At 41.5% G+C, this 26,914-nt stretch overlaps 2 protein-coding genes across 8 annotated transcripts in view; one reads left to right on the forward strand and one right to left on the reverse strand.

Moving 5' to 3' along the window:
* The window catches only part of gramd1a (GRAM domain containing 1A), a 36,214-nt gene extending 12,274 nt beyond the window's left edge, over nucleotides 1-23,940 (reverse strand). The window contains exons 1-13 of one of the 6 annotated variants that reach the window (XM_037073190.1): nucleotides 23,894-23,940; nucleotides 20,244-21,399; nucleotides 11,044-11,293; nucleotides 9,564-9,584; nucleotides 9,223-9,307; nucleotides 8,949-9,052; nucleotides 8,646-8,741; nucleotides 7,964-8,044; nucleotides 6,808-6,926; nucleotides 5,626-5,935; nucleotides 3,938-4,091; nucleotides 2,674-2,820; nucleotides 428-549 (exon numbers count right to left, since the gene is read on the reverse strand). In XM_037073190.1, coding sequence (XP_036929085.1) covers nucleotides 428-549; nucleotides 2,674-2,820; nucleotides 3,938-4,091; nucleotides 5,626-5,935; nucleotides 6,808-6,926; nucleotides 7,964-8,044; nucleotides 8,646-8,741; nucleotides 8,949-9,052; nucleotides 9,223-9,307; nucleotides 9,564-9,584; nucleotides 11,044-11,293; nucleotides 20,244-20,707 — 1,953 coding nt within the window. In that variant the 5' untranslated portion in view covers nucleotides 20,708-21,399; nucleotides 23,894-23,940. Of the gene's footprint in view, nucleotides 1-427; nucleotides 550-2,673; nucleotides 2,821-3,937; nucleotides 4,092-5,625; nucleotides 5,936-6,807; nucleotides 6,927-7,963; nucleotides 8,045-8,645; nucleotides 8,742-8,948; nucleotides 9,053-9,222; nucleotides 9,308-9,563; nucleotides 9,585-11,043; nucleotides 11,294-14,957; nucleotides 15,339-20,208; nucleotides 21,400-22,662; nucleotides 23,067-23,893 lie in introns of those variants that run through there. The other 5 variants (XM_037073189.1, XM_037073191.1, XM_037073192.1 and 2 more) reach the window with 5 other exon arrangements.
* The window catches only part of si:ch211-225p5.8 (uncharacterized protein LOC555567 homolog), a 10,761-nt gene continuing 6,250 nt past the window's right edge, over nucleotides 22,404-26,914 (forward strand). Inside the window, exons 1-2 of one of the 2 annotated variants that reach the window (XM_037073197.1) lie at nucleotides 22,404-22,567; nucleotides 25,714-25,950. In XM_037073197.1, coding sequence (XP_036929092.1) covers nucleotides 25,815-25,950 — 136 coding nt within the window. In that variant the 5' untranslated portion in view covers nucleotides 22,404-22,567; nucleotides 25,714-25,814. Of the gene's footprint in view, nucleotides 22,568-23,203; nucleotides 23,622-25,713; nucleotides 25,951-26,914 lie in introns of those variants that run through there. The other variant, XM_037073196.1, reaches the window with a different exon arrangement.

Genomic DNA, 26,914 nt, shown 5'->3' on the forward strand with positions numbered 1-26,914 from the left:
ATGCGGAGGTTGTAAGAGGTCAGTTTTTATTGCTCATGAAAACAAAGATTCAAAATGTTTTGAGGAGAAACATTTTAATTTCATGGCAGCAATGATTTGCTGAGCAGATGAAAACAAATTTTCCGAGGTTAAGATATGTTATTTCTGAATGCTACATTTGTTTTTATGATGTGTAATATTATTTTACAGCAACAGATTATCACTTTTAGCATTGACACCCACACTGGAACCTTAACTGAGCCCAAAACTGAAACCATTACGAAGCAAAACTACCGAAAAAGACACGACTGCATGTGACTAGAGAAAGTCCCACTCCAGTTAAAGCTAAATAAGCAGAGTTTCTGTTCTCTTTTAGCAAAGAATATGTGCAAAAGTGCTAAATAACGAAACAAACAAACAAAAAAAATACAGTTTGTCAAGGACAGACCTGCGTCTCCACCACAGGGGCGGTCTTGGGACCGAGGGGGTTGTTGAGGGCGATGGTGTAACTAAGCACACGACTGGTATTCCCACTGCTGCTGTCCTGCTGCCATTCACCCACCGACAGGTCTGAGAGAGGGAGAGAAAAGAGACAGAGAACATGAGCAAGTCTGTAGGGAACAAGAGACAAAAACGTCTCCAGAGATTTTGTGAAAACGGGAAAGCAAAAGGACAGCAGGAGAATTTGTCAATGAGAAGGAACGAGACCACAAGATTCAGCCTGGTGGAAGGGAGAGAGACAAAGACAGAGAGAGAGAGAGAGAGAGAGAAAAGGAGAGGGTCAATCCACGCTCTCTCATAAAAAAAGAAAGAAAGAAATGCCCCAATTAGAGCTACACAATGTTCCCAAGCGGGCCGGGCCTCCAACTGGGGTAGTCACCGGCCAAATGAAACTCCACGGTTTCACCTCTGTCCTCATTCAAACTACTGCAGCAAAATTGAGAAAAAAATCAAAGCAATCTCGCTGCATTTACGTATCATTCTATCAAATATAAAAATAGTTGAAAAGTGACAAAAATCAGGGCATAAAAAAAAACTGAGTGGCACAGAAAGGAAGACGAAATGATGGAGGGTGGTTAACACAGCGTGAACAGCTAGTGTGGCACCCTCATTAGTGGCACAATACAGCGGGCTACAGCATGTCTTTGAGAGTTGGGGGGGATACGTCACTACATTAGCTGAAGAGTAGCACAGCTGCTTTATAAAAGTAAGAAAATTGCTTCCAAAAGGGAAAAAAATCAAAAAAATTAGAGGTTATGCTTATAGGAAATTTGACAAACTGTCATTATCAGCAAAACTGGGCTGTAAGAGCATCCAACGCCTGCGCAGCCCCAACCAGTCACGCCAGGGGCTCCATTCAAGAATTCAATGAGGATGTCACTGCAACATTATTTATATTTCAATGAAAAATGTAACTTTATATGAAACAGTTTTATTTGTAGAGTATGAGCTGTTGGTTTTAGCATGGCGTTATGGAAATGCAACACCATTCACATACTTTGTTAGAAGAGTAACTAAGAGCAGAGGAAAAGTTTTGCAACATTAAAAAAACGAGTCATATACAAATGTAAACAAACGGCTTTTTTACATGTTTTGATTATTATGTTAAGGCAACAAATTACCCTAACCCAACTGTAACTTAATTTTCTGAAATATTGCACTTTCTTGTACTCCTTGAACGCTGAAGTGGCCCTCCTATGAGGTGACAACACCAGCAGTGGCCCCAAGATAATATGAGTTTGAGACCTCTGCATTAGACTGAACGTGATGGCTAGGATGGCTCAGGAGATAGGGTGAGTGGGTCATCTGGTGAATGGAAGGTCGCTGGTTAGATTCCCTGGCTCGCCTGGCTATGTGTCAGTATCCTTGAGCAAGATACTGAACTCCAAATTCCTCCTGAAGAGCAGGTTGGCCATCTGCCGTCAGTATATGTGTGAACAGGTGAATGTGACAAGTGTAGTCAAGCACTTTGAGCTGTGGGTGGACTGGAAAAGCGCCATAGAAAGGCAAATCCATTCATCATTTACCACAAGTGCTGCTCTGTCACAAGCATGCTGTCTCTATGTTGTTAGCACGCTTGGTCGGTTTTGGTGAGAATTTGGCGAGCCTTGAGTACAACAGCCATCACAAACCACCCACTTAGTCAACTATCGGCCTTGTCTTGCTCCTATCATTATTATATGTATTATGATACATGTTTGTAGCTGTGTTATTCTTATGCAGTGCCCCTTTAATTGAGCTTAATGGCAGTAAAATAACACAGAACAAACATCAACAGCTTCTAGTGACACAGAATAAAAAGTGAAAGTGTTTTTTTCACTGGCAGCCTCAATAGTCCAGTAAGCAGCAGAGCAACATCCCTGGGCGGTAACTGTCACTTTCTCAACTGGAAAAACTTGCTCCGTTGCACATAATGTTTTGCAACAAGTTAATGCAAGTTCTGTGGTGGCTGCTGAAAAGCATTCTGGGTAACGGAAGAACACTACAACAACGCCATATTCAGATTCACACCATGATATGTAACGCTAAGGATTTAATGACCAGACAAAATCATGATGTGCCTTCATGTGTCATCATTAAATTCAAATTAATTCAAGTTGTGTAACTTCAGAGAAAATCAGTATTTTCACATCCTCACTGTTCACCAGCCTTAACGAAAGTTTAAACCATCGTATTTGTGTGTGTTTTACCTACCAGTAAAGTGTCGCTGGGAGAAGAGGTGCTGGATGAAGTGTGTGTCAGCAGAGAAGAGCAGGTCGTGCAGCTTGTCTACACTCATGCGGACCACGGTGTTGATGTGCAGCCGCCCACTCAGGTTAGCGCAGAACGACTCCACTTCACCTGAAGATCAGATGGAAAACAGGAAAGATCTTAAATCCGTTTTTGGTCCTTTTAGTCGACTGAAAATTTCTGATTGTGGTTAAACATTTATCCCTTTCCAAAGCCATAAATCCTGTGCAGGTTCCACAGCGTATGTCATAATCAAGACACTTACACAGGTTTGTTCTCACAGTTGATTTGGCATCTAAATAATCACATCTACTCGAGCTGTGATACTGATTTTACTGCCAAATGAATTCAGGGGAAACACAGACTGCTGCTACAGGTCTGGGATTATTAATGAAAGGGTGAAAGCCTGCTGAGCAGTTTCTGGTCTACACATTAAAAACGCATAGCATCTCTGCACTAAATATTAAACCTCCAGGAGTTCATGTGATAATTTTAGCTTGGAGGCACTGGAAGGTTGATCATGCCATTGTGCTAAAAGTACATGCATAACCTTATGAAGGAATTAACTGAAAAACCTCCAAGCAATTATTGTTGACATAGAAGGAAAAAAGGTGTAAGAAATCGAGTAGATGGAAACTTCAGAGAAATCAGCAAGAGGGGAAGATAACAAAACTTAATCTTATTCATTTTAGCACCTTCATGAAGACAAAGTTAGCTCACAGAAGGCACCACAAACAGATAAGAGTTTAAAAATAGTATCAGAGCATAAAAAGATTCACCCTAGAGTTTATTTCAATAGGTTTTAAGATGACATTAATACTGAATCTGACACTGAACTGTCAGTCCTAAAGGTAGACTTAAAAGCCTCGGTGCTGTCATGGTACCCTGCCTGCAAATCAAAAACTATTTTTTGGTTTACTTGATTAACAAAGTAAACCTTTAATATTCTTATAAAAAAGGAACCATTGTAATATATGTATTATTATATTACACTACCAATAATAGATCCAATAAAATGTGTTGCATTATCTTTGAAGACAAAAAATATCTACAACACACAAAATAACAATTCAGATATGACACAGAATAAATAATCAGGTGTAACACTAAAATATCCCTGACTAGTTTGAGTAATGTATATTTCAATCTAATAAAATCTTCATATAATTTCTATTTTCTCATCTCCTCTGTGTTCTTGTGGTGGTCTGCTCAGCCAAACAACACTCACTCTCTTCTTGCGTGTCAGAGGAGTTGCTGGGGTCTGTGGGCAGTTCTTCGTCGTTGGTGATATCCAATGAGGAGAGGTTTCCCAGACTGGTGGATGGTGGGGGCAGCATGTGATTGGCTGACTCGGAGAGGCTGTCCCCACCCTCTTCCATATTCTGATGCAGTGAGGGGGAAAGAGAGAACAGTTAGCAAGAGGTTTGTAGGCATATCACCCCACTGTCATATGACTTGAGAGGCAAGAGGCCTCAGCTGAGCTGACCTCGTGTCGACGCAGCTTGAGCAGACATACCACTGTAACCGTGCAATTAATCTGAGTTCGACACACAGTCAACACAGCACTTCATTCATTCAATTTAGCTGGGCTCAGGCTTGATCTGTCCGTATCAAGATCAAGCCGGCAGACAGACACAGAAGCAATCAAAACAACTTACACAGTGTTTCACCTCCTGTATTTCTTATATTTCACTTCATGTCCTTCTGCTGTAATTGTTTTTCTTTGAGTTTGTAAATGTTGTTCAAATGCATTGCAGCTGTTTGAAAGATGCCTTGCTATAGATTTAAAACAACAACAACAACAACAACAGCAAGGTAGCTTCTTTTTGTCCATCTGTTTTGTACAGTACAGTAATTTGAATCCAGTTAATAAAAACACTATCACAGGAATAGACAGGCCAGATTTGTGTAAAGGCTTTAATAGGTCTGACATTTTCAATAAGGATCATGAGGGTGAAATGCTCAGCAGACAGATTAAAGCAGTTCATCAATTTGAGTGTTAAAATGAAGCTCTTAAGCACTACTAATGCTGCCATGCGCTTGATATGTTAGCAAGTGTACAAATCCGATTTGCTTATCAAATACAACATGAGTCACAGCTGTACTGACATCATTATGTACTTGCTGACACACTGACAATACACAAACACTGAATCCACCAGATCTATCAGTGGAGCAATGACTACATTGCACGATACTTCTTTCAAGGATTAGGCCTCTTTTTGCATGTAGAGTCATTTAAATAATGTTGTTACAGAGCGCCACATGGCTGCATGGTCACAACTGCCTCCAGTTCAATTCCAGCTGATGATATGTGTTGAATGTCATACTATTCCTCTATCTCTCCCCCTACTTCCTGTCTACTACACAATAAAGGCAAAAGAAAGAAAAAAAAGAGAAAAAATGTTGAATGTCTCCAGGGGCCGAGCTGGCTCTGGCTAACAAGTCATGAATCTAGCACTCATAGCTACGAGAGGCACAGACTGAAAAGGACTCTGATCTGAGGTATGAGTTTAAGTTTGCTGGCGAGCTTTTATCTCTGGCTACGAGAGCTGAATTCATGAGAGTCGACAAGGCAATGTGTGGAATGTATTTCATCCATCCCTGCCGTGTAGTTAACACCAGCTAACTAGCTGCCTTCCAAAATCAGGCTGATGTCCTGAAATAGCAAGAGCTGTCTCTTCGTCTATTTTTGCTGAAACTGATTATTAAAGCTGGAGTCGTTACTGAGTTGAAGCACAAGCAGGCGATAGCTGTAATGGATAACCTATATTTTTTAATATGCATAACAATAACAGTCTTGCAGGCCTTTCATTACTGTCGAATGTGATTAGACTCGACATAACACTGCTCTATAGACTAGCTATTGCAACGTCATACAGCTAAGTATGAGTGGATGTCAAGAATAACACTCACAAAGGAAGCAGCAGCAGAGGCCGGGGCTGAGGCAGAAGCGTTGGTGGGAGTGGTCGATGGTAGCGAGCCGTGGGAGCTGGGCGGGCTGGGTTCGAAGGGGTCGGCGCTGAGTCTGCGGCCAGATGAGGAAGGCACCTCTATGGGCAGACAGGAGGCGGAGGAAGGGGGGGACGAGCCCGCAAGGTTGGTAGCTGAGGAAGGGCTGGCTTGACTGCAGGGAACCAGGGGAGGGGGAGAGCTGCCCGTGGAGGGAACCGACACCGAGCTCAGGTCTAGCAGATCTGTGACCGACACTGACTCGTCTCCTGGCCTGTGAGAGAGGGAGAGGAAGTGAGAGTGAGAGTGAGACACATGTGGAGAAAGTCACACTGCAAGACAAGGACGCAGAGAAAGAGCCATGTGTCTGTTAGAGAACTCAGGGACAGTGGTAGGAATTCTTTGGAATTTATTGCAGTTGTTATGCTAGCTGACAACAAAAACACTTGAATAAGGAGCTATAAATGTAAATCTATCTATAAATATTTTTGAAAGTTGTGAAAAATTACATTTTCCCAGAGCCCAAACTGGGGTCCTCAAATTGCTTCTTCTGTTCAACCAACCATCCAAAACTCCAAACTCTTCATTTAATATCATAAATAAAGAAAACCACCAATATAAATGTTTATATTTCAGAGGCTGAGATCACCAAATGTTTGAAATTTTTGCCTCTAAAAAGACAGATATGTTAAACGCTTTTTTAAAAGTGACTAACCTTCTGTTTGGTTGAAGAACAACCAAACTATCCCCTGAACTTACATATACTGTATGTCAGTTAATCTTTGCACAATCATGGAACTGAGAATCTGTATTGTTTTTTCTTCTGCTTTTTCTGTTTCAACACTTAACCACAATATAATTACAGTCTTGGCATCTCTGTCTCTTTCACCTTCATAAGACTAGTACGGTAGTCAGTTAAGTAACTAATACTTCAATACAAAATGTCCAGTCTTTAGTAAACGCAATTTAAAAAAATAAAATAAAGCACACTCCTGCTCGAACTAACCATCTTGATTAAAAAAATGTTTCTAAATGAGACAACTTCACACTCTTTTGCTCTGTTAAGTGTGTTACGATGCCTGCACACATAACAATATATGGCATAAATACGTGTATACCAGCATGTTTTTATACATGAGCACTCACAGTAGGCCGTTCATGTGTTCAGCGGTGGGGGAGACATAGTCGTCGTCTTCACTAGTGAGACCCAGTTCAGTTCCGTAACACTGGTGTACGATGTGCCAGAGCTCTTTTGGGGAAAGAGACTGCAAAAAAAATTAATAATAAAAATTTAAAAAAAAACAACACAAAACCCTTGTTTAATAAATAGTTCATTAGCAGCAAATTAAAATATCTAACATGACCATTCATGTATTAGATGCTAAACTTCATTCCAGTTCTACATAGTTTAGAAGTACATGAAGACACAACTGGTACAGTGTCGTGGATCCTGACTACATGATACAGAGAGGTGTACCCCTCTGTTTATCAGGCAGTACAGTGTGACAGTTCTCATTGATTATCAATGCCTCTTGAATGCCAATTACTATGTGAATGCAATGAACAACACATAATGAGGTTGCGCTTAAGCAGTCAATATGGTATGTCGGAGTGAAAATGGGGACATCTAACGGGTCAGGACACTGCAGTCACTCAATTATCTGCAGCCCGTGCTGGAAGTGCCCACTGTTTTTCATTTTTTTGTGTATTTGACCTCACATCTATATACAGAGTACCTGCATTACACAGTGCATAAATTCAAAAGGGGCCACACATCACGCAAGATTTATCTTTGACCAAAAATCTGTGTATTTTTGGCCTTGTCTTGTTGCCAGATTTTGAAATTGTGCTTCACAATAGGCTAAGCGCAAATCTGCTGTCCTCCACAATGATTTACATATTGAATCTATCATATCAGCAAATGAAAACTCTAAAAGATTAGAGCTACAGTTCAAATTACAATATAGTATTTGATAATCATACTTGGCAGCAACCTGTTTTTTTCGTTCGACAGCCTTGCAGGTGAAACAGCCAGTCAACTATATCAGACACTGATAACAAGTCTGTAGAGTTCCCACTGCACATGTTTCATCTTGCCGTCTGCTGCCATCTGTGTCAATGCTAAGCTGCTGTGATTCTGCCCAAATAAAAGTCTGTATTCAAACTCGGCAAATAACAGTGATTTAAATTGTTCTCCGGAGCCGGTGTTTATGGCCATCTCCTGCTAGTTGACGCTGCGTTCTATTCTAAGACGTTAACTACTAGCTGTGTCACATCAGCAGAGTCGGCGAGGAGGTTTTACCTTGTCCAACAGTGCGTTCTGCCACAAACGGAAAATCATCATGAAGCTGCGATCCCTTGCTCCGAATGATGTGAAGAAGTGCTGAGAGGGTGAAAATCAGTGGGACACAAAGGAAGGAAGGAAGACAGGGGAAAAGAAGAAAATGTGACAGAGGATTTGACGGATGGCTTCCCCCCTGTTGGGATGTTTGCTTTGTCATAGTCAGCGGAGATAAAGTTGAGTCAGCTCATTTCACACCACTTCACTGGCTAAAAAGGATAATTTCAAGTACAGTAAAACAGTATCAACAGCTAACACTCCATTTGCTTTTGTAGGAGCAGATAACATAAACATACCATAACATAAACAAAGGATAGAGAATGTGTTAAGATTATAGATTTATGTTTTTGGAGTAACAGACAAATATTAAATGTCTTAAAAGGAACTGTTTTGCTTGAAAATGAAAATTCAGTCATTACCGTCTCACCAGTTTCGTTGTATCTTATCAAAACACATTTTTTTAAATTCTGTTTTTTAATGCCCGGCTACTTCAGGTGTTTAGGAGAATGCTGTGACGCTGTGAAGCTCCAGAAATGTTTTGTGGACTATAAAACTTCCCCCGACTTTCCATCGGCATGGTGACGGGTAGATAATGACCGGATTTACATATTTTGCTGAACATCTCTTTTAACTTGGGCCTGACCTTCTCATTGTCAGTGCTGATCTGGATGGCATTTGGGATGAGCTTTGCAGTCTTCTCCTTGGTCATAGAGGTCACGTCTTTCAGCAGGATAGTGATCTGAATAGAGGAGAGAGATTCACAGTGTGTATGTTTCAATGCGACACACTTATCTCACCAAGGCCCTGAGCTTATCTATATTGATCAGCAAACAAATGCAGTAAAAGGACTTCTTATCTGACTGCAGGTGCGACATTAACCAGGTTACAACAGAAATGTGTTTGACTGTGCACGTGCAAATGTGTACACAGTGCGTGCATGACTTACAGTAGTTTCCCAGCGGAAGATGTTACTGTAGAAACAGAGCCAATTCTCTGACAGATAGAGGCGGCCCTGAAGCAGTATGTCCTTCTGGAGAGCACAGGAGTAGTCTGAGGAGACAAACAGGAACGGAAAACAGGTTATTTGACTGAGAGACACCTACTTCTATCAGCAATCATTGTAATAATTTAAATAGGTATTCTTCACAAGTGTGTGGCGACGCAGGTGTAGCTAACCTCACAAAGAGATTGTCATATGCCATCTTTGATGCATAACTCACCCACTATAAGTCGCTCTGTGTCAGGGAGTTTCTTAAAGAGTTTACGAAAATCCTCGTTCCGCTGTTTGTATGTAGGACTGAGGACCTGAGGATGAGGACAGGAAAGAAAAATGGGAACACGGTACACTGCCTCACAAACAGACCTGTACAACAGATGATTTTTGGGCTAAACTGGGATCATTTAAAGCAGTAAAGCAAGAAGACACTACAGTTCTTCCAACACTGATGATTAGTATTTTACTATGTCAACTCCTTCTATCCTCATGGTACTCAAAGGCATACATCCACAAGTCAAGCACCCTAGGGTGATGGCTAATGAGGGGCTGTTACTGTGTACTTACATTGTACCAGCTCTGCATTTTCTGTGGAAAAAAGAACAGCATATTTAGAAGTGAACATTTCTCCAGTTTTCAACAACAAAAAGGTCACAATGCAAACTGTTTTTATGCAGGTACAGAAACCCTATCCACGTACATGTTTCGGTAAAATATTCTACTTCTGTATGTGTATGCATGTGTGATTCTGCCAGTCCTAAGACTAAGCCCATTTTATGTAACCTTGATGTCTTGCAGTTTTCAGAGATGACAAAACCATCAGCACTTCTCCATTTTAAAACCATACGCGGACCAGCTGCAACGAACATGTCAACAGCATAACAAGCTGTTCTTTTCACAACAATCAGACGAAAATAAGATGTGATAGCCAAAACAAAAACCTCAGGCGCACAGAACTACAAACACTGTCTAAATAAATTTACACAGGGCAAACATGCAAACAAAGTACAGTCTGTTGACAGAAACAGTCAACATTGTAACGGCTCACATTGCTCTGATGGAAGGTGACAAAAATTGAAAAACAAACATTTACATTCACTTGAGATACTATCTGGTGTAGGTGACAATTTACTGGCGTACAAGTTGGAAACATCCCCCTCATCGCTCCCCCCCACACCCAGAGAAAGTTTTGGTATTAAAGCTGTTTATCTGTAATTACTGTCTTTCAAAAGATCAGCTGAAAATGCCGTTGAAAGGTCATACTGATTGAAAATTCAGACAAAATAGACCTAATTTACACAGCAGCCATTTGTCTCTGATGTCACGCTCAGGGTGAGAGGCTCTAATGCTGGTTATGTTGTTGTGTTCCAGGTTCTAGGTTGTATAAACGTTCGGACTCTGACATATTATTATCTTATCATTGCCTCCTGATTGCTCAGCAGCTGTTAGATTGGTATTGCTTCATAATCAATAGCCTATAAACTAGTAACTTCATTCAACAAATAAATGTAGTGGAGAGGAAGTGTAAAATAGCAGAAAATAGAGGTACTCAAGTGCCTCGAAATTTTCTAATAATCTGTATCATCACTGAAATAGCCATATTCGTCAACCCCTGATAAGATTTTTAATCATCAGTAATATGGACCATTAAACTAAGTGTGTAAAAGTTAGTGCTGAAACAGGTCTGGAAAGATTAAAAAATGATGTCCCTTCACTGTAACACAGCCTTAAAACCCAGGAAAGGACAGCGAAATAAAGTTTGTGTATCTACATACTGCTCAGACAAAATTGTAGCAAAAAAAATGGAATAGTGACAACATGTTTGATTAAGTCATGTCATTGCTGAGTGGGACCTCACGAAAGAGTCTTTACATTAACACGTAAAACTTACACTGCATACTGAGCTGGAACACTGGTGATGAGTTTATGCTTCTCGCCTCAGTTCTTCGTATAAGCACATTTACAGAGCTCTCAGACACACTATCAGGACTGAAGCTTCACATCGATCTCAAACGTATCACCTTGATCAGTGGATGTTCCATATTACCTTGGCATTGCGGCTGAAGTGGCGAGAAGCAAGTGGGTAGGCAGACGTGAGGGAGGAGGCAGAGGGTATGGAGGGCAGGGGACTATCTGCACCTCCTCCTCCACCACCACTGCTCTTCTCCCCTCCTCCTCCTCCTCCTCCTCCTCCCCCTCCTCCTCCCTCGATCTCACTGGCCCTGCCACCCCCAAGGACCCTGCGCCGCAGGGAGGGAGAGCTGCCGGGGGTGCTGCGTGGAGAGTTACTGGCGGTACTGGAGACAAAAAAAGATACAGAGGGGGACTGAGCTCAGGGGAAGGCAGAGGAAACTCTTACATATTTTATCACAAGACTTTGCTCTGTAATGCCTTTAATGTCATGCTATGATAAAAACAGCTGCGAGCATTTCCTTTTTGATAATAGCATGCCAGCTCAGACTGCCTACTGAAGACCAAAGAAAGGCCATGTAAGGCCGTGAGTGTTATCAGCTGAACTGATTTTGACTTGTACAGCAATCAGACAGCAAGGTTTTTGAAGATGAAGAGGCCTTAAGACTGCCCAATCGAGACGAGTGACTATAAAAACACATTAGACAGAGTCAGAGATATACAGTAAAGACTTCACAGTTGTCATGAGCGTGATAACAGCGAGGTCAGGGCTTAAACGATTAGCTGACAGGACAGACAGAAATCAACAACTCTGATAACTGACAACTCTAAAAAGGCAATTTCAAGACAGCCCTAAATCTGTAGATTTACACACATTTTTCGTGTTGGTTCCTCAAATGTGATGATTATCAAACACTCATATTCCACAGATTAACATTAAACTTGATTGACAGTGCACTGAAACAGTAAAATCACTGGAAATGTAATAATTGTAATCATAATTTATCAGGAATAGACCAATTACCAGCCTGGTGAAAGATCAACGCTAATATTCAATATGTTCCCGATTATCGGTATTTGCATCTTTGGTGTCCAATTGCAGATAAGATGTACTTAGATTTTAGAATAACCAGTGATGGAATGTAACTGCAGTTTAATTTAACACAGAACTTGACACTAACACTTTTTTTTTTCAGGCTACAATATCAGTTATCAGTATCCTTGATAACAAAAAATCATAATAATTGTTAACTACCCCGAGCGTCATTATCTGCATTATGTTGTGCAAAAGCCAAGGTTTTCATTTTGGCCCATATAAAGCAAGATTTAAGCAGACAGCAACAAATCTGGGATGGACAAATACCGGCTGATAGTACCAGCCAACCATTATATCTGTTGGGCTCTAAAGCACTTAAAAACACAGTATAATGTTTCTGACATGTCTCAGCCTCTGCCGTCTCCATCATGCTGCTGCAAAAACATTTACAAGTAATGTTCAGGTCAGTGACCCATGAAAATGACTATATTTACACCATAACACAGCTTCCACGGTAAAACCTCATTCCTATGCAAGTAAAACAACTGGGACCTTCACCATTCATCAACTAATGTGCCTCCATATTCTACACACAGTTACACACACACAGCTATCGACCATCGTCTATTCCATTATCCTGAGCAAAGATCATGAATCAGCTCCACTTAAGTTTGCCTCCAACTTGATGAATGTTCTGCTCACCCACTCTGCAGTGGCTCCTTCTGGGCTACAGTAATTTCATTAATGAAGCCAAGAATTCAACACTTCACTTTCTCCGCATACACTGCTAAACCATTTTGTTCCTCAAACCATTACTTTGCAACTTTCTCCGTCAACAGATGCTATAAGCGGTGAATTTTACAGCTGTTTTACTTCTTCATTCCTTCCATCTACCACTCAATTATCTCGCCATTCCAGTTTGAGTCTAAACTGGAATGAGCAATGAGAGGACAGGCCAGGGAAAAGAAAAAAGAGAAAAATGAAAAATGGATTTTAAACTGTTAAGATGGCCAGAAGGACTTCAAATCGTCAGAGCTAGTTTTTGCTGTTGAATGCAAACAGGCTCAATGCATTCTCTTCAAATCTATTGTTTTTATTTTATTTTAGATGTTCTAGAAACAGGTTTTTTTATGCTTTATATTGTCTATACTTTTGTATAAGAATGTCATCATGCTGCTCTCTTGGCCTGGTCTCTCTGGAGAGGAAGACTTTAACATTTATTTGGTTAGTAAAACGACAGACTTAAATGTCATGAGTACGACTTAGGTTCCAGACTTGGGTGCAGTTGTCAGTCATGTAACAAAATCAATCAGAGGAGACTGATCCAATCCAGCCAATCTGAATGAGATTTAATCAGATTGAGACGGTGCTGTAAACCTTTGATAATCTGTTCAATAGGTAAATATTTGCGCCTAATAACTTAATCTGATTGTTTCCTTCTGGGTGGAATAAATACATTCTTGCAAGTGCCTCATGTGGGGCAAAGCGTCTCGAAGGGAGAAGAATGTCAAAACTGAGCAGATTTGTGGATTTATAAAATGTTCTTTTTGACTAGGAACAGTGTCGTGGAAAGTACCAAGGCGTGGAATAAGTAAATCAAACAAACTGTTTATTTGCATGTCTGCATGCATATCCTGTATACTATGGGCACTTTTTTTTTTGCCTCAGTAGGGTTCTCTATTTCATTTATCTGCTTGCCAATAACATAAATTAAATACAATCACATGGTACTTTGGCTCTGATGCAAGATCTAAGATAAACAATAGTGTTGAAGTGTAAAGTAGCATTCAATGGAAATACTCAAGTAATTAGCAGATACCTCAAAATACGACTTAAAAAAACAGTACTTGAGTAGATTTATTTAGTTACATTCAATCACTGACAAGGAAGAACTGAATTATGAATATCTGCCATTTATATCCAGTCTAGCGATTAAATGTTGAAATGGTCGCCTCAAGGATTTCTGATAACCTAAATCCAGCATTGATAAGTGTAACTGAGAGGTGCACATTGTAGTTTTTGGGAAGAAATTATAATCAATCTTCACTGATTACCTGGCAGACCAAGCCACCTGTTTCTAGTGTCAAACGTTGTTTCGTAGATCTGATTTTCCCCTGAGAGAAGCTTGTTTATTCAGTTATGAAATAAATAAATAAATCTGAGCTTTTATTATAACCTTATAAATAACTTATAAAATATTATCTTTTTGAGTTTCTGAATTTCTTTGTCCAAAACTACAGAGTGTATCTTTGTGTGTGATATCATGAGAGACCATTTCTACTGGTAAGAACTACTGAGAGCACAATTTTAAAAAGGAGAAATGCTTTTTGTTTTTCATGTCAAAATGTAACTGCACAACAGGAATGTGGTTCTATCAGGTGTTAAAAACAGCTCGACGTGGTAAAAATGGTCTTTTGTGCGGTCAGGACACACTGAGTGACGAGTATCTGTGTCAGCCTGAGTGTACAAACCAGGCACAACACAAACCTTCAGCCATCTCTCCGCTGTAATTAACCTTAATACTGTCCTCTCAGAGAGTCCAGTCACTGAAGCATGCACCAACCAGCTAATGGGCAGCTAGCATATACAAGCTAACCAAAACAATCCACTCGGGTACATCACTGTGACTGGACAGACATACAGGAGAAATATACGTCGCCATGAGGAATTACACAAGTCCTTGTAGATAATAAGCACAGGGGGTGTTGTGGGGCGGCTGCAGGGCTGATGTGACCGACTGAGCACCGACAGGACGAACATAAACATACCGTTAGCTTTTCTGTTTACACCGCTAACACGAGACCGTGCAAGACCGCACACCTGTGCTTCGACATAAACTACGCCCGTCCCACCCAGATGATCATCGGGATTTGCGAGCTGTGACTCATCTGACCACACCAAAACCTCCATGAACGGTACATGAGCAGCACAGACAGATTACTGCATAGCATGAGCTAGTCATCACATGAGAGAAGAGAGAGAGGGAGAGAGACTGTCCTTTAAATTTCACTTACTCGAACATGTCATGAGGCGTTCACGATCCAACCGAGATCCACAAAAACACAAACACGTTGCTGTTCACGGTTGCATCAATATGGAACCGGTGTTCTTGGTTTGTGTGTGTGTGTGTGTGCAGCTAGACGGTACAGGGGTGTTATGTCCGCGATCCTGCCTCGTTTTCGTCGCTTAGCTCGGGGGGAGAAATGCGTCCATCGTCCGCCGACCACCGTCCCGCGGTAGGGTGTTAATTTCCCATCGTGGCCGACGCCCCTGCACCTCACACCCAGGTACCGGACGGACCGCTGCTGCCTATGCCGCTTGCAGGACCCGGTGACGGGCTGCAGTCTCTGCGTCCATCCGTAATCCCCTTTGCAACTAGGGAGTAGGGAGGAGGAGGAGGAGGAGGAGGAGGAGAAGGGAGGAGGAGGGAGGAGGAGGATGGAGGAGGGAGGAGTCGGCTCCATGTGCTGAGTGAGGCCCTGCTTTCTTTACAGTCAGGTGGCGTGCTGAGGGGGGGGGCAACGATATGGATAAGGAATAAACTGAGAGGTTTTAATCTGAATTCAGATGAATTTAGAGGGACCAGTACCTTCAACATTTACTGCGATGAATACATGTGAAATACTGACTTCTGCAGGTTCTGTGTGCTTCTTCTGTTAGTTAAACCAGCATTCTCATCATTCCCATTCATCCTGGATCTGGGGTAGGAATATTACATTTATTTATTCAATGAAGACATTAATAATGAATGAAATATGTTGGACATCTCTCCATTGGAAACCTGTTTAAACCACTGATATGATCTATGTAAAATTTAGAGTGGGCTACATTTCAAGTTAAAGGTGCAATATATAAGAATTGGCCAACTTTAAAATCTACACTTAAAACAAATAACTGTGGCTGCCATTAGCTAGTTAGCTCAGTTAGCCATGCAGCTAGTGGTCCAGACTGGGAGCTCAGAGCGGTATTATGAGAATGGATGGGAGGGGGCTAGCTGGTTAGCATGCTAACTTTAGCAGATATTCTCTGCAAAACAATGACATAATGTCAAAAACTCCTAAATGATGGATTGATCAACTTCACCAGCAAACGATTCGTGGATTAATCAGCTAGTTCCATCAATTCATGGTGTGTCATTTTTGAGCAAAGGTGGCAAAAAATATAATGCTTCACACATCTCAATTTTGACTGCTTGTTTTCTTCCTTTGTCCTCTATCTATAGTAAATTTCACATCTTTGGATTTAAGGTTTGCTGGTCAGAAAAAAAAAATTTTTTTTTAAAGACATCACCTTTGCGTCTAGGAAACTGTCAATGGCACTTTTGACAAATTTTAGAGGCCAAACAGTCCATCAAGAAAGTAACTGGCAGATCATTTAATCTTAAAAACGATCAAAAGTTTAAGTTAGGTTCGCCATTTTCTGGGTTAAAAACTTTCACACAGATGGGGGCCTTGAAACGGCCTTCACCCTGAAAGTTTGCTGATTTTCAACCAGCTTTGTATCGCCCCACTACACAGTTTTTAGTACCTGGTTGACGTACCATTTCCTGTTTCAACACGGACCAAATACTGCTCAACTCACAGTATGTCACCCATCAGTGGTTTTCTACCATTTGAGCAACCAATTCAACCACAGCATAGCCCAGTTTTGTGCAAGGGTCACCTGTGCAGCTCTTAAATACTCCTTGCATTGTAAAAAGAGACCGAGGCCGCTTGTAGTGAATCCACCTGGCCAAAGCCCAGAGTCCATGCAATCCCTTAACCCGCAATCTCTCTGTCCATCCCTCTGGATTAGAGTCCACATCATAATCCACGCTGGGCTGAGCCAGGCCCACATCTCCACCATTCTGTCTCCCTCTGTTTAATCTTCTTTCCTGAGGTTCACCAATGGCCTACAGCAATGTTTTAATGTCATGGGCTGGGGTTGGCTTTGAGAAAGGGGTGAGAAAAGAAACCGTGCAGAAGCTGAGAAAATGTACAGGATGTGAGTATACAAGACTAGATGTTAATGTACCACTTCCTGCCAATAAAATATCTCCTATTTCAGCAGAGCAAGAGAAAGCAGCAGTGCAAGTGAACTTCTTTGACAGTGCAAATCGACGTCTTCGGAAAATTAGGAGCTTCTTGCATACATCTGGTGTAAAATCCAGAGAGTCTAAGATACACAAACCAGTAAGCATTACCATAAAAGCTGATTTTTAACTGTGCTGGATACCAGACCAGGAAGAGTGAAAGGCACCGAACAACTGTCACAAGTGGATCAATAATTAGATTGAGTACATGTGAACAGACAAACTGAATGCAGACTATGCAAACCAGGAAAAGCCCCAAAAGCCTCACTGATATGGTGTCACGGAAAGAGAGAGGTCACTGTTACAATGTATATTATTACACAAGAGCAAACAAATGAAGACATCTGCTCAATAGTTGACCTTTGTGCTGATTGATTACACACTTGCATTGATTACCCTGCATATGAAAAAGGTGTTGCATCTTCAATAGCATGTTAGAGTAGTCCAGACCATTTCAATCAAGACATCCATGCGTCCTACCCTCGTTACTAGACCTAAAACTGTCCCACTCTAACACAACTGACACAGGAAACATGTCAGCTCAAAACATGATGAGCGATCAGAACTTCACAGATAAGTATTCTGCATAGTTATAAAGCTTATCATGTGATCCTTTTATAGATTGGCAATTCAACATGTCTTTTTTAGAACAAGGTGTCTCTATCATGTTAACTTGCCCTTTCAGCTGTACTATCGTAATTTAATTTGACCTAGCTGTGCAGAGAAACTAAAGGCAGCTTTACATTCACCTATCTGGCAACTGAGACATTTAAAAGGCCAATGAAAAGTATACATTTGTAGCCAATAAACTCTTTCAACTACAACATTCAAAGGCTGGGAACAAGTAGTGCAGTCAGAAACGGAGACGTTTTAAACCATAAAGGATCCATCAGACGTACTTATTTATTTATGCCTTTATTGACCTGTGTTCTATAAAAGAAAACAATCGACATATAAACTTGGCACATCACTTATCCCCTGCATACTCCCAGCTCCAGCAACTGCTATCACATTATTTTCACCAGGGGCCTTCTCCTACTAGCAATGACAGATTTGTAACCTCTTGCCAAGGTCAAGATAGATATTTTGGTCTAATAATATGAGATGTCATCGAATAAAATCCCTCAACTGCCCGAGGTGGACGCTGAAAGGTAAACATGAGTACTACACTTGCAGGAAAACTATTTTAGACATTCGTTTAGGAGCCACAGCCACACAAGCATAGCATCTCTGATCTTTGGCAATCTCCCTGAATACCATCACTGATCCATCTCCCCTGAGATGCACTGGACATTCGCTCTTGATGAAGACTGAGTGAGGGAGTCATTTGCTGTGCGCAGCCCATCTAACAAGACTTCATAGCAGGCCTTAAAGGTCAAGCTGCATGACATGAAAAAAATAATAAATCATACAGAGATTATTTTGACAGCTAAAACAGCTGTGACATGCTAGGGGTCTGCACCAAACAAAGCCATTTTCTTACATCTTGAGAAAAAGAAGTGTTTGTCAGAGCACCACGGTAATTAATTATGATGCCGTTTTACCTTTAACAAAATATTGCTTCTTCTGTGATTTCGATATTATTGCAATGAAATGTGCAGGTCAACTTCTGGGGCATTATCAGGATAAACTGCAGCGTAACCACTCCATTCAGACTTGGAATTCCTTCAGTGCAATGAAGAAGACATTTGTTTTGCAAGAAAGACTGAAACAAGTCCAGCTGCCTACGATACAGCACCTAGATTTATTATGGCCTGGATGACTGAGAACGTTTGTAAGAATGGTTATTTATTTATTTTATGGCCTCAAAATAATGTTTATTAGTTTAAGGTTATATCGCTATACGGGATATGCATGTCAATATTTTGAAGTCTCTGTAACAGCATTTCATAAATAATTGAAGTGAGTGACAAAAGCAAATACCTTGACAGGATTGACTATCAGTACTTTCCCCAAATGTTAACACAGTGAGACTTTTAATAATCACCTGCAATGTGGAGATAATGACTAAGTGGGAAACGCAAGTACTAGGAGAAGCCAACACTAATGCCATGTCTTCATTTAATGATTTCAAAAAGACAATATACCTCACACCATTAAACCAAAATCTTTTACTTGCTTTTGAAGCTTTATAAAATACATATCTTTCACTGTAATGGCCTTTGCCAAACCATTAGTGTACGGGCCATAACTCAGACCTGGATGAGTTTCACTGACATCCAGCAAAACAATATAACTGGGTCAATAAAATGATGTGTAAATGAAGGAGACAAGGACGCAGCTGTTCATATGGAGCACAGGAGAGAATCACCCTCTGCATGCCCTCTGTAGCCCACTGCAGTGCTGCCCAGCACATCCTCTGATTGGACTCACATGACATCATCAGACTAACAGCACTCTCCCATTGGCTGAAAGTGATGTCATGCTTGAGAGGAAGGATAAATGGCGCATGAACCCCGCCTCCAGCTCCTTGTGACTGACCGAGCTCTGTTTTTCCTTGCTGCCACAACAGCGGTCTCATTTTATTTGTTTACAGTTTATATGACCTTGCTGTTTCACTTGTTTGGAGCTTACACTGCTCTTAAAAGTACCCATCTCTGTCAGATCAGATGCAGAGTGTCTGTTTTAGTGAGGCTCCTTCTTGCTGGATATTTTACAATCTGAGTGTTGGCCTGCTTTTTTTATCTGACGTCACAGTGTAGGATGAATCCACTCAACTTAAATTAGGATTTTAACAGCATGATCTGTCCCCACTAGTTTTAGCCATTAGCTAATTAACTCCACCCTCATCCAAAATAGTTGACCTGGTGTGCCATTCGAGAAAAGTCAACTGAGCGTAAATCTGTCAGATGTAAGGCCTTTTTATTATCCACAAGCATGCACAAATGAGAGGCTACTCCTTCCACTCAGTCACTGCAAGCAAATCTGGCCTCGGCAGGCCTAAATGCAAATTGGCTGAGGTTTAACAGAGCTGTATGAGCAGAATACACATGAGACAGTCAAAGATAATGCTGACGGTGTAAACGCTCTGTTCTAAGCCACTGAACCTTATGTGGCGTTTTTGCTGTAAGATAAGTGAGCCCATTTGCTGAGTGTCAACTGACTGAACGAAGATAAACACTTAAGTTTGGGCCCATGCTCATGAGGGAGAAAATAAACAAATAGTAAATATTTAATTGTATTTTTTAACTCACTGGTGGGTGATCTGGGATGGATCCATCACACTAACCTGCAACTGTCCCAGTCAGAGTCTCTGCTGAGCAGGCTCCTGAGGGACCAACGGGAGCGCCTGCTGGGAGAGGGACTACGAGACCAGGAGCGAGAGGGTGGCAGGAGGAGGTCCTGTGAAGGGCTGTCCTGACCTTGCTCATCCCCCTCCATCTGACTGGTCGCAGAGGGGGAGGGCGAGGGGCTCCGCTGTCTGCCCTTCTCCACAATCTCCTCTACTAAAATGTGTGTTTTTTTACCCCATTGTCGCTTAGGAGTGCAGCCTTGCTCTTCCTCGTTTCGTTTTTTGGTTCGGGTCCTGCTGCGGTGGAATCGACTGTGGCGGCTTGAGCGTGGCGGTCTGGGGCTGGGTGAGCGGGACCAGGACTCTGTATCCGAGGATGGCGGCAGGACAGTCAGCGTTGGGACGGGGATGGGTTGAGCCAGGGTGATAGCTTCTGGTCCCACAGGAGAGGACATAGTCATCTCTGGAGTTTTCCAAGGCTTAATTTCCCCTTTCAGTCAAGTCAATGACACCAACAACGACCTGTTGCATCTCTAAAGCTGACCCATGACTGACTGAGATGTTCCTGTCATGCTCGTGTTTGGTGTGGTTTAGAAACAGGATGATGGTGAAAACATCAAGCACTCCCTTTGTGCAATTCAACTTAGTGTTGCTAAATAACGATCAATTTATTAAGCAACATCACCCAGTTAAAGATAACTCAGTGTTTTCCATTATTTCCTGAGTATTTAAGGAAGTGTCATCACATTCGGCAAGAACATTTCCACGGGAGTGTTGACCGCAGAACAGTTCACAAGGTAACAGTGGTGCAGGTCTTCTTTAACTGTCAAAGATGATGCAGCAATGAGTGACGAAGCTCGAAGGAGGCCTGTCAGATAATTTCACAGGCCTTCTGACTTTGTCGGCCATCTATTTCCACTGATCCAGCCTGTATATATGCAGGTGAAGAGTGAATATAATGCTCTATCAACACTTGTCTGTGTTTAGCTTATGTGCTTCAACCCTTCCTCCTGTCCGGTGTCACTCTCTTTCTTCAGTACTCTTCCTCTGTGCCACCATTAGCGGACTTCAGGGCTGCATTTGTATTACCAGGCTCATCTTTGCAAGAGATGAAGTCTCACACAAAGACAGATCTGTGTCTGGAAGTAGCTACCTGAGGAGTGAAAAGAGGAGAAACTTTGCGTTCAAAAGTCTGGCCTACATCCAACTACCACTTTTCTAAATGTTTTTTTCCTGGAATAGAAATCTATACTTTCCTAGGAAAACAAATGATTGCAAGACTCAGACTATTTCTGTCTGGTCTTTGATATGCTCTGCCAGTTCTGGGAATATGAGGTATCATATGATTTGCAATGACCTGTTCCCGTTAGAAGATCAATTTGATTTATTTATGGTGGGGTAGTTTATGTTACATGCATTCTTTTATCAAGGTTTGGTGACTTGTTTACCGTTTCAGCTACATTAATTGAGATTTTCTCCCTTCAAGTGACTCAGAAATCGCCAAGACTGGATGAACATGGGACTGACTGCCACAAATCAGAGAACAGTAACAGACTCCAAGAGAAATTTTAGCCTGGTGTTTGTTGCAAGAAAATCGAAATGCCAGCATTTCAAAACCTTTACTTACAAAAACCACAGCTGATCCTAAAAACTACCCAGAAAGAACAAACACACACTCTCACACAGCCCCTACCAGACACTGTAACAACATGCTTTGCAAATACATACTTTATATGGACATTTACAAGGTCTAATTGCCACTATAGGCTACCAAGGTCATAACTACATGAAAACATACTGCAGATGTGTCCTCCAACTGGGAAGGGTTGTGTATGTGTGTCACTCCATTGTTTGCCTTCAAAGCAGGCACTTCCAAGGCAAGGGCCCAAGCACGTCAGACAGTATTTGCTGTGATCTGTTTGAACAAGCACAATCTTGGCACAGACTTGTTTGTCCAGAGTAATCCACCATAATCCCCCGTGCAGCCTTCACTCTTTGGTCCACACAAGCTTGATCTTTTATGCCATAAAAACACATGCCATCTCCAGCCATCATCATACAGCATTACACACCAACCAGCATGGATATATCCATCTATATCTAGACAGATCACAGACCTCTCAGATGCACAACACTAAGGTGTTAGCAATGTGATGCAAGTGCTCAGGAACAGCCAGTAACGTTACGTTGAGATCATATTTATAGTTTATCACTTCACTTTGTTGTTGCTCTGCTCATTTTGACTTCAGAAAAGCAACATAACCACTGATACCCGTTGACATGATATTGTGTGTGGGTAAACACCCAAGGACCAAAAAATGGTAAGTTAACTTCTTCAGACAGCAATCGGCTGACATTTAATAACATTGCACAGACAAAAGCTGCAGCCTGGGGAGGCTTCAGCTCGAACTCCTACCTCCCATTGGATGAGTTTCCTCCGTTTCTGTTATCTTGCTCGGCCTCGAAAACAAGCCGAGCGACGGTGCGGGGAGTAATGTTAAAATCCACTTTTTCACAGGAACACATCAACATGCTTAGCAGCGTAAAGACGCATCTGCCGGCTTCAGCTAACAGTTAGCCCTTAGCCAGCTAACCAAGTTTAGCTAACGTTACCCCCCCGACCTCTGAAGGCCGACAGCTCACAGAAAAAGATGACTATCTGGCTAGCAGGCTTTAGTTTTCAGAACAGAACGTAGTACTAGTACGCCGACGCCTTCCATGTTTGCTTTAAAAGCACCCCGGTATACAACACCGTTACTAAACTTAAGTGAAAGCTAACGACTGGGGGTTAGCCTAGCATTAGTAGCGGACTAACTTGGTTGTAAAGTAACACTCAGTTTATTGTCGAAAAGTGAAAAGGAACGAAGTCAGTCAGTCGGGCGATTAACTTAGCACGCAGGAGGGGGGTGACGAGAAGTCTCGCCGAGAAAAGTGTTACCCCTTTTACGAATTTTGAACAATGCATGAACACACCGATATTTCTAAAAAGCACAATTCGAGATGTTTTAAATAACGTCCGCCAATACGCAACTTAATCTACACAGCCACCAGAAAAATAAAACGACCACCCCCACTGCAAACTTTGTGGTACAGTCCAGAAAAATAACTGTTCAGAGGATGTGGCGAGAGAAGAAGACGAGCGCTGCTCACATGAGACGAGCAAAAATAACATCCAAAATCCGTTTTAACCTTCATCAACCTTAATCTCCTTATCAACTTAAGACACATACTCCACTTTGCCTGTATTCACTCTGCCTTTTATTACAGGCAACATGTTTTTTTTTTATTGCGAAGGAAACAAATGAGGCAGTTGAAGTGATCGAAGCTAATTTTTGCAGCACAAACCACCACAGCAGGTTTGGCCAACAAATACAGGTAAAACCACAGATTTGGCATCATTTCAGAGTTCATTTGAAGGGAGATAGCGTATCACCAAAATTAATGGACAGAAGCGTAGCGACCCCTTGTGGCTAACATGGTTGAATGCAGTCATTTGCAGACTATTAATCAGTAACCTCACTAAAGTGCTGTAAAACTGTATGTGGGGTGTATGAAAGTCTTTAATTAACTTGAAACTTATTTAGCAGCAACAAAAAGACAGTGTGTGGACAGTATGTGTGTATGGGAAAGATGCACATTCATCTCACCATTTGCCTCCTGCAGCAGCATCACTTCAGGTGTCCTCATGAACTGTTACAGGACTGGATTTCTTCTCCTGCAGGACATATAAAGCGCCAGTGACTGTTACCCTTCTCTGAAGATGAAAACCAAAAGAAAAAAAAAACATACATTGACAAGATACTTTCTGTTAAAATTATGTGCAAATGTATAGATATTAACAGACAATCACCACCTGGATTTAACTAATTAAATAGGTGAGAGCCCTCCATTGGATAATTACTGCAATGATTAAAATGTTTCAGCTGGCAAGAAGTTATTTAACCCTAACTGATGCAGTGAGTAGCTTCTTCTTTCTTAAACAACTATGTCAGAAGATATATCCTGTGGTCGTGGAAAAGATGTTACTCTGTTTCAGAAGGGCCAAATTATTGGCCTGCATCAAGCAAAGAAAATAACAAAGTTGATTGCTGTGGCTAGTTGGAATAAAAAGGCTTCCGTTTGCTAGGGAGCATACAGATCAGACTCTGGAGCAATGGAAAAAGGCCATGTGGTCTGATGAGACTGGATACACCCTGTTCCAGAGTGAAGCATCAGGCTAAGAAGAGAGGCGGATGAAGTGATAAACCCATCATGCCTAGTGCCTACTGTACAAGCCTGTGGGGGCAGTGTTATGATCTGGGGTTGCTTCAGTTGTTCAGGTCAGCTGACTACCTGAATATATTGAATCTCCAGGTTCATTTTATGACACATCTTTTTTTATGCTATGGATTGGCCACCACAGGGTCTTACGGATTTTACGCAGCAGCCCAACTCTCCCGTCATCAGTACAAGCTCTTGCCGAAAAATGAATGCAACACTGGACAGAAATAAATGTTGTGACATTGCATAAGCTTATCAAAATGATGACATGGCAAATGGGTGCTGTAGTGAAAAGCTGAAGAAATTTTAGAGTGTGTGACATTTTGGCCAGGCAGTGTAGGTTTAAACTGAAATTGTTTGTTTTATGTCTTTCTAAAATGATTAATTTCATTCAGGATTCATTTTTTAATTGTTCAAACCATCCACAACTTAAAGATATTCAGTTTGCTGTCACATAAGACAACAGAAGTACAAAAAAATATCCTCACAATTGAGACTGGAACCATTTTACTTGAATTTCCCTTTAATTATGCATCTGCTTGTTCAAACGCATATTTTATTCTATGTGATGCTTTTAATAAGAAAGATACCAAAACCAACGATCACCATAATTTTAATGGCTGCAATGTCACTTCAAAATCAAAGTACCAGTATATTTGGAATTTGAGATTTTGACTAGAATTCAGATGTTTTTTGTTTTTTTTTACAAAAAAATAAACAAACAAAAACATTGTCACCAACATCCAGTTGCATCGACGATATCTATAAAAGAACCCAGCAGTTTATTCTGCTCTACTGTAGGAAGTACTTCTCCAACTTTCATCTCATTTCTAATGCGTACACCCATCACACTATTTGCATGTTTCAGTCTTATTTCCATAATCTTGTTCAGCACTCAATAAACCAGACCTTTTTGAAAATACACACAAGGGCAGTTGTCCTCACACTGAAACAACTAAACTGCAGAAGCTATGAACAGATACATTTACAGCCCTGATAGAAACAAAGTCAGAGCTATCATTTAAACTTTTCATTGAAGGAATTTAGAATATTTAATAACTATCCTGGAAATCCGCACATGTTTAACTGTAATGAGTCTGCCCTTACCTGTCTCTCAGTTTCAATCTTCAGCCAGCAGTTGCTTTTCTGTCCTTTCAGTTCAGTGGCACAGCATCACAATGACTTGGCAATTTCAAATTCTCCATAGGTTTACCAGGCATCCTCCGTCCTCTCACCCCCTGTGACCGCCTCCCGCCGTCAACACTTCGGCAGCTCCTCTTCAATACAGTGAGCCGAAGTCTGTGTTACATGTGCTGGCCGGCAGAGAAACTGCTCCAGGAAACAGGGAGTTGTGTTGCCGTGCGCCTCTGGCTGCTGAATCGGGGACTGGAAACTCGATCTGCGCTAAAAATAAAAAAACATCACCAGCATAGCAAGGGAGGAGGTGTGTCACTCACTGTGTATATGTGTGTGTACAGGACGGAGCGTTGCAGCCCACCCCCATACACAGACACACACACACACACACACACACACACACACACACACACACACAGAGTTTATCATATGTCAACATTTCCTTGAAGTTTCCCCCCCATGTGTGCGCCATCCCAAGGTCTTTCTCTCACCCTTCTCCTCGTCACATGCGGGTAATTTTCAAGATTGCTCCGTCTGATTTTGTTCATTGTCATTATCATTCACGGGCCGCCACAAGGTTAAAAGAGGCAAGGACCCTTATCAAGAGCTCAATGCCTCAATGTGTCATCCGGTTACATCACATGACAACCACCCTGACCTCAAACACAACCAAAATACTCAAACACACACACACACACACACACACACACACACACACACACACACACACGTTCAGCACAGTCTTCCACAACACGCTGTATATCTTCTCTTTTTTGTTTGTACAACCTCAGCGTGGGACATGTTTGATTCCACCTGACATGTGACGAGGCATTCCCCTTTAAAGGGAAAAAGAAACAACTCATTGCATTCATCACGTCGACGTGCTGGCTGTGGCGACCACGTGGCTGTTCTTTGTCGCTGTGGTCAGCACGCAAGTTGAGGCCTTCAGTCACCATCTGTCTTGTCAGCCTTGACTTCGGAGGCCTTGTTTTTCTGACGGACCAACTGGCATTGATTGGCTGTCAGACCCTCGATGACAGATCAAAACAGATAAGAAAAATGTGACTTTCTCTAGATCTATTAACAGAAATTGGAAATGTATGAAAGGAGTGGGTAAATGATTTATTGATTTGTCATTCGTGAGCATAGTTTTGTAGCAACACACCTTCATATCGAGAGGAAAACAACAGAATACCAAATTCATGCGAATACTGGTACAGTTCATAAAACAGGAGCGATACAGAAGGAATAACAAAGAATATCAGTTGTCA

The sequence above is a fragment of the Acanthopagrus latus genome, chromosome 17 (genome assembly GCF_904848185.1).
Source record: "Acanthopagrus latus isolate v.2019 chromosome 17, fAcaLat1.1, whole genome shotgun sequence".
In the NCBI taxonomy this organism is placed as follows: domain Eukaryota; kingdom Metazoa; phylum Chordata; class Actinopteri; order Spariformes; family Sparidae; genus Acanthopagrus; species Acanthopagrus latus.